Source organism: Parus major, chromosome 1A, assembly GCF_001522545.3.
Source record: "Parus major isolate Abel chromosome 1A, Parus_major1.1, whole genome shotgun sequence".
Lineage (NCBI taxonomy): Eukaryota > Metazoa > Chordata > Aves > Passeriformes > Paridae > Parus > Parus major.
This window is the reverse complement of record NC_031773.1, coordinates 57,069,173-57,083,929: the sequence shown is the minus strand read 5'-3', so window position 1 is coordinate 57,083,929 and position 14,757 is coordinate 57,069,173. Positions and strand designations below refer to the sequence as shown.

General features: G+C 40.8%; 1 protein-coding gene across 4 annotated transcripts in view; it reads right to left on the bottom strand.

The window, feature by feature from the left end:
* Positions 1 to 14,757, bottom strand: part of ITPR2 (inositol 1,4,5-trisphosphate receptor type 2) — a 241,806-nt gene that overhangs the window by 153,842 nt on the left and 73,207 nt on the right. For all 4 annotated transcript variants that reach the window (XM_015628084.3, XM_015628085.3, XM_033514205.1 and 1 more), the window contains 5 exons: positions 13,893 to 14,012; positions 13,606 to 13,791; positions 12,799 to 13,050; positions 11,805 to 11,949; positions 10,716 to 10,866 (listed from right to left, as the gene is read on the bottom strand). In XM_015628084.3, the coding sequence (XP_015483570.1) occupies positions 10,716 to 10,866; positions 11,805 to 11,949; positions 12,799 to 13,050; positions 13,606 to 13,791; positions 13,893 to 14,012 (854 nt within the window). The remainder of the gene's footprint in view (positions 1 to 10,715; positions 10,867 to 11,804; positions 11,950 to 12,798; positions 13,051 to 13,605; positions 13,792 to 13,892; positions 14,013 to 14,757) is intronic.

Below are 14,757 nucleotides of genomic sequence, written 5' to 3'. Positions count from 1 at the left end.
TAAGATAAAAGTCTACTTAATCCAGTTCAGTATTTACAGCTGGAATAGGTAGTGATTCAATACTGCATTAGGTCTGTCAGTAACAGCAAGGAGACAAGGTGTGACAAAGTGTCATCTTGGAAAACTTTTTAACCAACTGCCTGATGCTGACTATAATTTTCAATTAATTCAGAGCAGGCTTGAAGAGAACATTCCCAGAGTTAAGATGCTGCAGCAACTGCAGCAATTCAATGTTTCTTTTCAGGAAAGGTATTTCAACAACTATGTTTTGCAGGGTGCTGATGAAATGCAGTCCTCTCCATGGAGCAAATAGCAGTCAAGCAGCACATTCATGAATGGCAGTGAAGCAGCTGATGTGTCTCAACACTGAGAGGAGCTGCTCTACTTTGTGAAAGAAGCCATGGAGATCCTTCAGGTACATAAAGAGTGGGCAGCAGCTTCTCCTCCAAAAGATCCCCCAGTAATCAGCACTGGTGATGCTCAGCATTGTCTGTCCAACCTTGGAAGCCTGGATCATGTTAAGCATGGATTTAAATCTATCAGTCACAAGCACGAGGGGCCAGCAGCAGTCTTGCTTGAACACGGTTATCTCAGCAGGGAAGGGTGTGCTTCCCTGAGGTAAGGCATGCAGGAGGGTTACTGCAGCTTAAAAAGGGACTGGCTCTCTGTCAGCTAAGCCTGCAACAATGCAAGACAAAATACACTGGCTCAATAAAAGAGATTTAAGTTCTTAGTACATGTGCACACAATGACTAAAATAAGGGAGCTCTGATCTTAGTCACATCTCCAAAGTGCTTCCTGAATACCAATGACCAAGGAAAAATTAACTTACTGCCTCAGCTAGTTAAATGAGATAAATCAGGAGAAAAAGCAAGTAGATGTGAACCCTGATTACTTTTATGTGCACTTTGCTAGAGATAAGTGAAGAGAAGCCTGAGCTGTGCCTCCATATGGTACTGCCACCCTTAGTCTGTTGACCTCATCTTGGCTGTTTTCTTTGAGGTCAAAGTACTAACATTTATATATGGCTGTGAAGCATGGCAGGGAGAGAACAGTCTTTGCAATGTTGTGAGGTGTTAATGTGTGCAAGCAACCACTTTTCTCAGCACCAAACTGCTGCAGAAGTGCTCAGAACTGTGACTGACCAACAGAGGAAAAGAACGCAAGGAAATCTCCTTGAATCTTTATCCAGTTTTCCCTTCCTCTCTGTTCCTCCCTCTGCCAAGACAAGTCAGATGCCAAAAGCCTTCCATAAGCAGTGGACCCATTAGAAATGTATCCTATTGAATATACAGTCTCAACAAGATTAGTCAATGGAAAAGTGAATTCACTATGCACAAGTGGTAATTTAAAGGAGCTGCAGATTGACAGACACGGAAAGAAGAGGAAAGAAGAGAATGCTTGTCATGTTTTGAATAGACAACTGTGTATCTCCTTTTCATTACTTTTTATTACAGTGATCACAACTTCCTAATGAGTATCAGTTTCTGTCACAAAACTGTAGCACATAATCTCATACAATTTGGCACGATTGACAACACAGCGGCCTCTCTGAGAAGAAAGGCTTTTCAGAGGAGTCAATTATGGAAAAAAATAACAACCACCCAAGTAATCGAAACAGTGGATAATTTGACACTTCATTTTCTACATAAACATATTTTCTTGATAAGTCATTTACTGGTTGCAAAAATTCTAAATGCAGAATATAAAAGTAAACAACAATCTGCTATGCAATACAGTATGGATGATAAGTGACAAAATACCATATTCAGTAAGAAAAACAACTGTCAAAGGCAGCTGGCAATTCGTGCCTTTTCTTCCAATTGTTCCCAGCCCATTGCTATGGAGCATCCTCAGTTTGCTCTCCAGGACCCACAGAATTTTGGATATTTCACACACAGTGCAGAGAACCATGTAGAAGCTGAGGGTTAATAGTCAGTGGAAACCACAAAGGCTGGCAGATCCCCTTAGAGCCAGCAGTCCTCTGCTCCACAGAAATCCCCAAGATGCCATGGAACAAACATGCAGCCTTGTTTATTTTAAAATTACCTATAGGCACCTGATCTGGTCCCATGGAGCTTGCTCTTACTGTCATTTCTGTTCAGTCTTCCTCAACACAGAGAAATGAAAGAAGTATTCCTAGGACTCAGTTTTGAAAACTGCTCAGCTATTTTTAGCTTGGACAGTTTCCACGGTGCTCATCTCCCTACACAGAAATGTTAAAAGTGCCCATATTTTCAAAAGGATTTCAATACCCAGCAGCTTTCATTAGGGACTGGACCAGCTGGATGCTCAATGTTTCTGGAAACTAAGTATCTAAATGGGAGCTACCACATAGAATCATAGACTGGTTTGGGTTGGAAGGGACCTTAAAGACCATCCACTTCCAAGCCCTTTGCCATGGAAAGGGACACCTTCCACCAGGTTGCTCAGAGCCCCATCCAGCTTTGCCATGGACAATTCCAGGGATGGGGCAGCTTCTCTGGGCAACCTGTGCCAGGACCTCACAAATCTCACAGGGAACAATTTCTTCCTAATATCCAATCTAAATCTGCTCTCTGTCAGTGTGAAGCCATTGCCCCTTGTCCTGTCATTTCATGCCCTTGGAGTAAATAGTCCCTCTCCATCTTTCTTGTAGGTTCCCTTCAGGTACTGAAAGGTCTGATCAGATCTTCAGGAAATCTGTTAAGGAACAGAAAAGACAAATGTATGTGCATTCATTACCCCAACAACCTCCATTAACCTGCCCATAAAAATCAAATATATTATTCAATCTTGCTTGCAAAAAAAAAAAAAAAAAAGACAGAAGGAAGAAATCAAAGGCTTTACAAAAATATGACAATCTTCACATTGTCTTTGTAGTAATTAAGTTATAGAAACAACTATCTGATGTCATCAAACCTGAACATGCTTTTGATTAGGACACTGACACTTCAGCCAAAACCAGCACAGAGGACCTTGTCTCAACCTCTATGTCAGTGCAGGAGTGTTCAACCAGGTTTTAAGGCAGTATTCACAACAGCAAAACTCCAAATATCTTTGGCTTTGAGGATTTCAGTGAGATTTATGCTATCACTCCACCGAAAGCTTTCCAAAGAAAGCTTCGGTGCCATCTTAAAGCACACAACACCACCAGTCCTTGGGGATCCTTTGTCAGGGAACCATGTGTGCAGCAATGGCTAAATACCAAGGGCAAGATTAAGAATCCAATGGCAGCTTTAGCTCTAAATTTCTTTGCTGATTTGGCTACATTGCTTCATGCAATTTAATTTTCCTGCATGAAAAGTTACAGCCATTTTAAGGACATATAAATAACAACACTTCACTGCCTAAAGGAACACATTTTATTTCAAACTCTTTAGAGCTATATATTTGCCAGAAGCATTAAAGCCTTACAGCTCTGTTTGTGAAAGAGGTATTAATTTTTACAGGTTTTCTACAGAATTTGTTCATAAAAACTTCAGAACCTACCATAAACAAGCTAAGAATCACACTTTATGTCTTCATTAACCATTTTTCATCGCTCAGTAACTAGCTGACTTCAGGTAAGTATTACAGAAAATCTAATGCCTGACATTAAGGACACATGGTATCACTTCCATTTTCATAGTCCTCAGAAGTAATGAGGCAAAACAAAAGCAAAAACTTACAATATGATGCCCTTGAATGAATCTGGCCACTGTAGCCTCCACTTCACCCCAACATACCCACAAACACTCCCTTTTTAATATACAACCTCTCAGCTGCCCAGCCATGGTGAAGGTCCACCAAACTTCACCTTCTCCTGACATTCTGCAAGTTCTGGGGTTATTGTTTATCTCCAAAACCACAAAGCAGTGTCAAGATGCCACAGACATTAGTCCAAGGAAAAAATACATACATCAGCATACTGGTCTTGATGGTAAAAAGCACTGTGGGAATCAAGCCTCTTAGCTGAGTTAAATCTGTAAGACAGATATTGATTCCTAGAAGAGCAATGGTCTCTGGAATCCCATTAATGCACGGGTCTTATAATGAGGGAAAGAGTAAGGAGGAAAGAGAAATGGTTCATGCCACAGAATTAAGCTTTCAGACTGATCTCCCCTTTGGTCTAGCAATACTCTACACTGAACAACAGTTCCTTCTCTGTAGGTATCTGTGGCTAACACAGTTAACTTTCCTTTTTCATCTTATAACCTTTCTTTTCTTGTAAACTGCTGGTATAAATTATTGCTTCATTCTGCCAGGCAGCCACTGCCTCATTAGCCCTGCTAATCAAAGTATGCCTCAAAGAAGATACTGCAAATTGTTAACTAGACAAAAGTGCAGGTAACAAACCCAGATGCAGGGCTGGGAAATAGTAGAGCAAATTCTTATAGTCTTGAATGAAATCTGGTCCTTCTTGGACACAGAGGACCCATAGGAACCACAGAAAAGGTGGTTCTTGTTCTCAACCCTCAGTGGTCTCACTGGTGTTTCCAGTCACTGCTTACCTTTACTTGCAGCCAAAAGGGCTGGAAGAAAACATGAGCTAACTGGAGTTGGAGCTGAGGAGGTTCCTGGGCTGTGTTACAGGGCCAGAAGTCTGGAAAAGAGTCCCCTGACACACAGAAACATAAGCACTCCTTTGCAGAGAGAAGGCAGCAGACCTCACCAGTGCTGGAGACTCCAGAAGGTGAGGCCTCCTCAGTTCTGCCCCCTGGCAGGATGGAATCTTGTGTCCCTTCGGTGTGCAGGAGGAACATACCACCAAGATACAGACCCAGGCACAATATGAAGCAGCTGGGATATCTGACCACCAGTTTGAACAGGTAAAAAGAGGCATCTCCTTAGGCAGTTTGGGCAACACATTTAACATGAGAATCACAGAGGTGAGAGCAATTTAAGATTATTATAGGCAGTTTTTAAAACCTGTTTTTTCAGAAAGACTGAGCAATGGAAACCAAAAGACTCCCCCTGATGTCAGTGGACACTGGCACAGGAAAACTGTAGAGCTCCTGAGGGACACTCTGCAGATAACCCAGGTTTGTACCAGTGAGGGCCCTTTCAGCTGGTGCCCAGCACTTTGGACTGCATCCCAAGACATATGGAGCTCAAACAAGGATGTGTTTCCTGGCATGTCATCATTCTCATTCCCAGACTACAGTAACTGAACAACACTGAGCTGCATGGCAAATGTGTAGCTTACCTGCTGCTACTACCATGTTGCTTCCTCTTTCAGACCTAACATATGCTGTAGTTGCATGGTTTGACTAAAATCAGCTATTTGAAAGAGCAAATAGCACCTAGAGAAAGATGTGCATTTTAATTCACAGAGAATAAATTAGCAGTATTGGACAAGGCAGATTGGCTCCTTACTCTGGAATGATACAGCAGGGTGCACTTACTAGGAAAGCAATGTCTTTACCTTTTAATTAAAACTGCAAGAGATTATAATGCTCTTGAAAGGTGCCAGAATGACAGCACCACTAAATGAAATCCTCATTTTTCTCCTTAAGAAAAAATAAGAAGTCTCCTTAGGATACAGGTAATATATTTTGGATAACCCATATATTTTTTTAGAATCTAAAAGGGGGAAAAGAAACCAAACAGAAAACAGCTTCAAATATCCACAAAAGTAAATCAAAGACAAGACACACTGACTGAAAAAGAAGTTGGCTGCAAGATTTTCAAGTCAATTCATTTTTAGGGTGCAATCTAGGTAAGAAGCATGTCCAAAAATATACATGCTTACTTTTTAAAGGATCTTGCCTCATAAATGTTTCTTAGCCAGCTTTCTCCAATCTGTCTCATGAAATAAGGTCACACATGAAATCTACATGCACATTAAATTTAATTCTGGTTAAAATATCTGACAGTGGCATTAAAATTAAGCTTTCTAAAGGAAGTAAGACTTAGCATTTACAATAATGTAAGGCTCAACAGGACAAGGGAGAATGGCTTCATACTGACAAGAGTAAGTTTAGGCTGGATATCAGGAAGAAATTGTTCCCTGTGAGGGTGCTGAGGCCCTGGCACAGGTTGCCCAGAGAAGCTGTGGCTGCCCCAACCCTGGCAGTGTCCAAGGCCAGGCTGGATGGGCTCTGAGCAATCTGGGACAGTGGAAGGTGTCCCTGTCCATGGAAGTGAGTTTGAATGAGATGATCTTCAAGGTCCCTTCCAACCTAAGCCATGCTATGATTCTGTGTTTTTAGAATCTTTGCTAAACCAAGACAGAGAAACCCACAGAAAACATCAAGGACTACCCCAGCCACCAAGGTGGCTCCAAATTTAAGCAAAGGAGAGAAAAGGATTTCTTTAGGTAAAAGGCCAATTAAGTCTTCATGCAACTTCCACTAAGCCTAAAAATACATTCCATTTTGCAGATTTGCCTCAACAGTTCAACACTTGTCATATATAATTCCTTACTTAACAACTAGTTTTACTGAAGTAAGTGGGTGTACTGAAGAAATAAATATTAAACAGGGAAGAAGACTCAAGACTGCTGGTTGAAAATTTGGTTCTTTCAATTCTGAAGTGCATACCTCCAGGAAAGCCTTCCATATTCTCCCACCCATCATTAATATATTCCCTAAAATCCTGACTACAGTTTTCACAATGGGGATTGGTCAAACCAATTAGGAATCCAGCTCACCAGTTCCTGACAACTTTACATTACCAGAATCAGATGTTGGAAACTTTTGTTACTAGTGACCTGGAACAAGTCAATGGAAAGACAGCATAACCTACCTATCCCCAGATTTATTCACCACTGATTTGCCCATAGAAATCCATACATTTTAAGAAAACAAAAATCTAAAATCTGTCACTTAAAATACATAGATACTGACTAAAATTCTTAACTTCTACAGAGATGCTGCCTTCTGTCTACTACAGCTGTAGCATAGGAATTACATGATTTATCCATTTGAGCAAACCTCTTTTCAAGTCATTTTTCTTAGAACAGCATAACTATTGACAAAATCTTGTTGTTAAATATGGATTTACTATCAATCTATGCAAATTTACACTTAAATCGTGCTGAAAATTAAAATATGCAGAACCTAAGCTGGTATTCAGTAGCACTTTTTCTACAAAAGATTTACAGGATCATGCCCCTAAATGCTTGATAAAATTTAAACATATTTGTTTATACCAATAAACTGTCAGTCTCAGACATCATGACTGGCTTCCAGTGTTTGTCAAAACTCGAAATTAGAGCTACACTTCAAAGCCCTAAGCTCAAGGAATGAAATACATGTTCTTACTGGATTAAAGCTTATGGTTAGACATTTGTGATCCCCCTGGAAGCTTTAAAAAACAACTAACCAACCAACAAACATGAAAACCCAAAGCAAGCCCCCCCCCAACTTCTATAAACTCCAAAATTAATAATGTAGTTCCATACATTCATAGTATATACACAAAAATCACAACAGAAACAATAATTTATTTTTGTTTGGTTGGTTGTTTAAAAAACATCAATGTAATGATTCTTGCAAGTCAGGGAAGCTATATTTTCTTTAAAAAGGAGTTATGTTAACCTACACATCCCTAGGGTAATAATGTGTTGGAGGGACACCTATCTGCAATATTCTGCAAAAGCCTGGTATGACTGTTACAAGTATTGGACCTGCCAGAGAGGATGCTGCAGTCTGGAGGGATGTGGGAGAGTAGAACCTGACCTCCTCTAAAGGCAAGAACTCACCCTCACCCCTACCTTGACTGGAGAGAGGGCTCCCACCACCCTGAAAGAGGGCAGGGAGCAATCCATCTCTCTGTATTTTATGGAAGCTATGAATAAGAAAACGCTTGCTGGAAAAAATTGACAGACCATTCAGATTTTAGAAAATGCCATCACATTTTACAAAAATTAAAAAAGCCTAGATTGAGATAATTTCTACTTTAATCCTTTTTAACAGCCTAAGAGACCAGTATTGTAAATTAAAAGAGAGACTGAGAGGCCCAGACACGTAACTAATAAAACCACTAACATGTTCTAAGCAACACAGTTTCATAAGAGAGACTATCTATGTAAAAAGGGAAGGGAACCCTTGTGTGTACAACCTTACAATTACTAAAAAATGGAAAACCAATGTATACATCCACCTGCATGGTGAACAGTCCTTACTCTCAGAGTGAGGGGAGATGTAGAAAAAATTCCCAAGACCAATTTCTACGCCTGCCTGTTAATTTTTCAGGATCCCTAGTGGATCCTGGACAAGATGGATCCAGACTCCACAGGACCTAGGGAAAACCTGTGTTTCTGGACTCACCCTCAGGATCATCTACAGTCCAACACATGAAGAGGAACAGAAGTTCCAGCCCAGCACCACCCCTCAGTGGTGCATCATGCAACTAAAGTGATGTTGGTTGATTCTTGTGTGATTCTCCCTAATAAAAAGTGATCCCCTGTTTTGCTTGAGTCATGTGATTTTCAGACATGAAATATGTCCTTTGAACATGAATTCCTATGAGCTGGGTGCTCAAAAACAGTGAATTGGAGTTATTAAACTGCTTAAACTTCATCCTTGTGACACATGCATCTTTATAGCTCATGAGTAGGCAAGTTTGTACCTCCAGGGAAAGCAGGAGGAAAGGCAAGATGCTTGGACACAGCAGTTAAATATTCAGGATCAATCTGTCTCAAGTGCAAAGCAAATGCACACTTTGTATAGTTTATAGCCTCTCAATCAGAGAGGAAAAGGGAGGTTGAAGAAAAGATCTTACCATCCAAAGACATCCTTTTATTTTACAAAGACTGTAGAAGGCCTCTCCAGGAAGTCTTACAGCCATTTCTACATAAAAACCACAGCAAAGTTTCAATGTCTGTTTTTAAGCCTAGACAGCACAGCCAATATCTCCAGACTTCTGTAAGATTGCAGACAGGACTGACAACAGTGGACCAGCAAAGAAAAAAATTTCTCCAAAGCTTTCTAGACATAGAGTTAGTAGAAAAGGGGGAAAAACCCAAGCAAACAAAGCAAACTAACTCACAGGTAACTACCAAAATATCCATAGATTGTCACATCCTGACCTGAACTGGTCAGAGTTTCAAAGGTAAACAGCCATGGAGACAGCTACAGCAGGAAATAAATTTAACTTGTACAAAGACAGAAGCTTATCCAAAAAAATCACATGTTTGTTCTGTGCCTTTTTTGCTGAAAGAACATGAGACAAAACCAGGTTTCTGACAAAAAGTTACCAACAAGGCTTCAGGACACAGTTGAGCATTACTAAAAAGGCTACTGAGCTTCCATTTGCATGGTGGTGCCATTTGCAGCATTCCTTCATTTTCATTTATTTCAAAGCAAATCATTGATTTGCATGGAATTGCTAAGGAAGTTCATATAACTGAAGAGCAGGTCTGTTTGCACTTAATGGGTGGTTCCTTCCTCGCTTACATAGCTTGAAAGGAAACCCTTCTACAGAAATAAAAGGGAATTAAGGATGAAACATGATTTTATGGGTAATGAATGTGAGTAAAAACACTGAACAAGATGTATAATCAGGATTAAAGGCTTGGGCAGAGAAAGAACTAAGCAGAAGAACCACATCTGCATGTCCTATGTTGCCAATATGCCAAGATTGTGTCTGGAGTCAAACTGTGTCCAGAGCCATTTAATGAGAGTCTGCAATGCAGTCTTTCAGGGACAAAAAAGAGAAACATAATTCCAAGTGTCTGGGCATACAGTCTTTTCTTTAGCGCTGAGGAGGGACTGCAGCCAGCTACAGCATGACATGGTGTGCACTGCATTGCAGGAAAGACTTCCAGAGGGTTTCAGTAAAGTCTGCTGGCAGTGATGGAGAGAACATCAAGAGGAAAAAAAGCATATGACTTCTTGGTTCAGAGATGACAATGACAGTCCACACCTTTCCAGAGTGTGTGAGCCTCAAAAAAGAAAAAAAGTTTTGAGGAACAGCACACTCCTGCAGGGCATCTGAGGGAGTGACTGAGCAAAATGATTAGAAAAACTCAAGGCTGGGAAAAGGCCTCCCAGAAAAAAACACAAAATAATTGTTTCCAACACGACAGCTCATCCATTTTGGTGCCATGAGCCAGCTGGCTGGCAACACCAGCTACATATTAAAATAGAATTTGCTATCAGTCGGTCTTCTGGACACAGCCCACACAACTCTCACACCTCTCTTCCACTCACACAGGAAAACTAAACTGCTATATTTCAGCACCTTCCTGGCATGCTCATTCTTCAATGCAATTTTAAACGATGGTAGCAAAGGCAGTGGGACACATAGAATAGCCCTAGGGTTGTCAGAGAGGCATTGTGGTCTGGGTTCAAAAAAGAATATTCTAAACTGACAAACACAGGCAGAGGATTGCCTCCTCTGGACTTCCATTGGGTACTTCTGCAACTGTGGGCTCAGAAATATCTCATTTTCCCTTTCAGTGAAGTGCTAAGAAGATTAGCAATGAGCGTGCCCAGGCAAATGCTGTTTGAACTCCCTCAGGATGCTGAGAGCAAGGTGCACAAAGGTTTAGAACCAAAATTTCAAAGTTCCAAATAAGCAAAGGAGCAGCAACACCAATGCAGTACCCACAAGTCATGAAGGATGCAACTCTGTTCAAAAAGGTTCCTTTTTAGCTGATCATCTTAATGTCCCCTGCAATGCATTCCTGTAGGTGGGCTGATGTGTGAATACAGAACCTTGAAAGAGTAATGAGATTTTCCATAAATTATTTCCAACTTAAAAAGCTAATTACCCACTGGAATAACAGTCTTTGCTGCTCATCTCACCTCCATCCTGAAATTTGCTCAGCCTTTCAAAGTATGATGATATGGGAACTTGAACAATATCTAGAATTGCCAGCAGCGTCCGGGTCAGTCTGAGAAGCTCACTAAAACTATAAAAGCCAAAGTATATGAGGTTTCGAGCCAGATGTACCACCTATGAGAAAAAGAAATTAAAAATGAAGGAAGTACTGACAGCCTTTGTGGTTTTCAGTTGCATTTCACACAGCAGCTTCCACAGAGATTCAGATCTTGAGTGCATTCAAACTAGCACAAGTCTTCCCACTGATTTTTGGAATAAGGCCAGTGACATTAAATGTTTGTCAGGATTAGACAAAGTAATTGGTCAGTCAGGTTACAGGAGACAGCAAAACCAAGGTGAGATTAAGAAAGGCTTGAAAGGATAAAATTGCATCTGCGAAAATACATAAGATCAAGAAGAAAGACTGGGAAATTATTTAAAGAGGCAGCAGCTTTGGGGAAGATGGAAGTCAGAAGAAGAGACAGAAGAAGAGTAAGATGACTGTGATAAGTTTGCACAGAGGTGATTTCAGGTGACCAGAGGCAAAAGTAACAAAGAGAAGTAGGCTGAAGGAAGAACTATAAAAGCTGTAAGTATTTCCCCTTTATTCTTTGCTATTTGAACTTAGAAAATCTAGGCCTATCTAAAGATTCTGTCAGGAATTTCAAACAATGTTTAAACCTCAGGATTAGGTTATTCAGAGTGTTTGACTGAGTGGAATACCCTATACAGAAAACAGCACTTACTTATACTGAAGAATCCTTAAAGGTTATTTCACTAATGTAGAAAGAGCAGGAATTTTCACCATTCACCCCCCAGAAATCCCCTCTCCCTCCACTGAAATGCAACCACTTCAGGAGAAAGAAGGAAAGGTTGGAAAAACACAGCAGACAAGAATATTATTTTCTGTGGTACCAGTCATCACCAAGAACAATGGAATTAGGAACATGTGCTTCTTTAGGATATTTTACTCCAACATTTATTCTGCAACTGGCTTTAAGTTTGAAAGAAGCAATATCAACTTATCTGAAATGAGGAATATTGCAAGCAGGATGCAGATAACTGAGAAGTACCTCAAATGTAAGTTTATTTTTCTCTTTGTCTCCAAATGGAAAGGGTTGATTCACAACTTCTTTCAAGTACTCTTCTACAAATTCCATTGTCAGTGCAAACTTTGTCTTCATTTCATTCCTTGAAGAGTCAGTGAATGAATCATACCTACAATACAGAGGACAGAAAGAAAGAAACTTCAACACCTCTAATATCAGGATCAGCTGTCACTAAAGAAAAAACAAACTGATCCTGATCCTCTGAAATTACTCAGTTCAGCTCTTTGGAGATATGAAAGTGGATGCACAAACCTTCCCTCCAACAGCAGCAGGAAGGCTTGAAGCAAATGAGAAGAACATAGACAGGATAATACCACTCTTGTGGCAGATAGAACTCTTAAACCTTGCTGTGGTCATTAACAGAAACAACACTGCCTGCTGCACTGCTGTGCTTCTTCCTCTGTCTCTCCAGCCAGATACTCCCTGGCTGGGAGCATCCCAGTTCTGCTGCTCCATCAAATCAGTGGAGCCAGACAGGGTTTCCACTGAAATCAATGGTCCTTTCTCTAAAATTAAATTTAACACATGCTTAAGTACTTTACTAAGTGAAGACCAAAGCCTCTGTGAGCTGTTTCTGGTCAGCAGCTGTGTCTTAATTCTGAGTTCCCAGCTGTGGCTTTCTGTTGAACTTGAGTTATAAAACCAAGTTCCAGCCTAGCAAACCTGTCATGTGAGACACAATTGGATTACTTGGAGTGCAGCTGGTCTGAGGAAAGGCCATTCCATCCTCCCCGGCTTGTTTAATTAAAGAACATAATGAAAAATGAAATTTAAATATTTAGTAATTGAAAGCTGCCCATGGAAGTTTCCAAGAGTAACAATAATTAATAGTTCCATGCTCTGCAACAAAATGCCTTTTCACCCATATGATTTGTGGACATTGGACATGTACAATCTTGTTCTGAGACTAACCCTACGAAAAGCTTTTATACTTAAGTTTGAAACACTTTCAACTCACTCGTGAATTGTAATCTTGGTAGGAATTTCAGTCCACAATCTGGCGTATTTGACAGGCACCACAGACTCCTGGGGATCTCTGTCCACATGCATGTGCAGCATCAGACGGCAAAAGGAAGCCCGCAGGTCATAGGGGAGGCTTTCATCAGACATACACCTGAGGATCAAGTCTACTGACAGCTGGGCAGAAATCTGGTTGATGGCAAGATACTGGCGGTCCAGGCACATTCTTGCAAAGAGGTTCAGTTGGTACCTTAAAGAAAGGTAATAATGTGGTATTCAAGGAAATCACTTGGATAGAACACACCTCAGAATCTCATGTTACAAGCCTGTTGTGAGCCTTTCTGATATAAATCCTAAAAAATAACAAGAGTGACTTTGTTAAGCAAGGGAGCGACTTGACATTAAAAACTATTTGTTCACTTGTGGTTTCAATTTCATAAAACATCATTCCATGATTCCATTTCTTCTCTAATCCTTGAGACACTCAGGACACTCTGTCCTCAGAATGTACCTTGCTTCTGGGGCAACACAACCTAAAATTAAAGCCCAATAAATAAAATGTTAGAGGGAAAATAAAAAAGACACACAGAGAGATGTGATGAGTAAAGGAAACTCAAGATTTGCCTGGAATAGGCAGCAGAGACTGTGATGAGTCCCACACGAAAAACTTGAAATGAACTTTCAATCTCAATTTCTGGCATGACCTGGTTTCCTTTTTTTGATATTGGCAAATGAACTGTATAAGAACAGCACTGGGGGTCTTAATGGAGTTTACATTTTCTTCCCTTTGAATAAGCAGGTTTACCTGTAGTAGGTAAGAACCTCTAAGTCAGCTTTTGTGCCCTCCTTTGCCTCCTGAGCCAGATGCCTGATGGCTTTGCCATGAGGCTCCTTGTTGCTGTCGATCCAGTAAAGCCACACTTCTTCTTCATCAATGTCATCCGAGATGATCGGGCATTCCAAGGGATTGTCCATTTGGGTTGAAACCAGCCTGCAAACACAAACCATTCACAATGGAGCCACGAGCAAAGTGCTCGGAATTTAAGAGAGCAGACAACAAAAAGGTGGCATGTTCTGATTACAGATACTCACTTGGTCTGTATGAGAATGTCAGCATTCCCTGGGCTTAGCATAAACTTGCAGATGAGTTCCTGAGTTACTGGTATTGCTGTGGTGTTAGATACACACAGGTCTGACAGATAATCCAAGAATCTGCAGTCAAAAAAACACAGATGGAGCAGAACATGAAACTTAAACTACTACTGGGGAACAGAAGTAGAAGTCTCTAGCACTCAGTATTAGAGGATGGCTAGACTAGAGGGACTCTGTATCATGGTATTTATCAGCATATGATCTTTGCCAGTTCATACTCTTGCAACTCACAACACCTTCCACTAGATCAGGTTACTCCAAGCCCTGTCCAGCTTGGCCTTGAACACTGCCAGGGAATGCTGGGCTCCCAGAGAAGAGTGCAGATCTGTCAGGACCTGCAGATAGGACTGTGCATTCAAAGAGGTCATTCCATGTAAAGCAGAAAGAACAAAGCTTTGCAGGGAAATCAGTTTCCTCTGAATTTGTCTCTCAAATTTAGTTCTTCTGATGTTTAACAAGGTTCAGGCTGAGACCTTCCTCAAAGCTGGGACATTCATTAGGTACATGGGTTTGTCTCTTTTCAGGGATTCCAGTGTGCGCAGTAACAGGAACCCATTCTGCAGCCTTTGAAAGTGAAATATAAGAAGGGCTTCTTCCTTCTATGTAGTTTCCACTTTCCACAATATTCATAGGAATTAAGTATCTCTGAGCCTACCACTCCTTTAGCAAATGTAGCTAAAACTGAGAAAGGTGCTCAAGAGCTGGTGGGGGAGAAGATGTGAGCAGGCGCACATGCACACACACACAGATCATATATTCCACTTCCTTAGAAATCCAGGTACAAACTCTGACCATCTGCTATTAG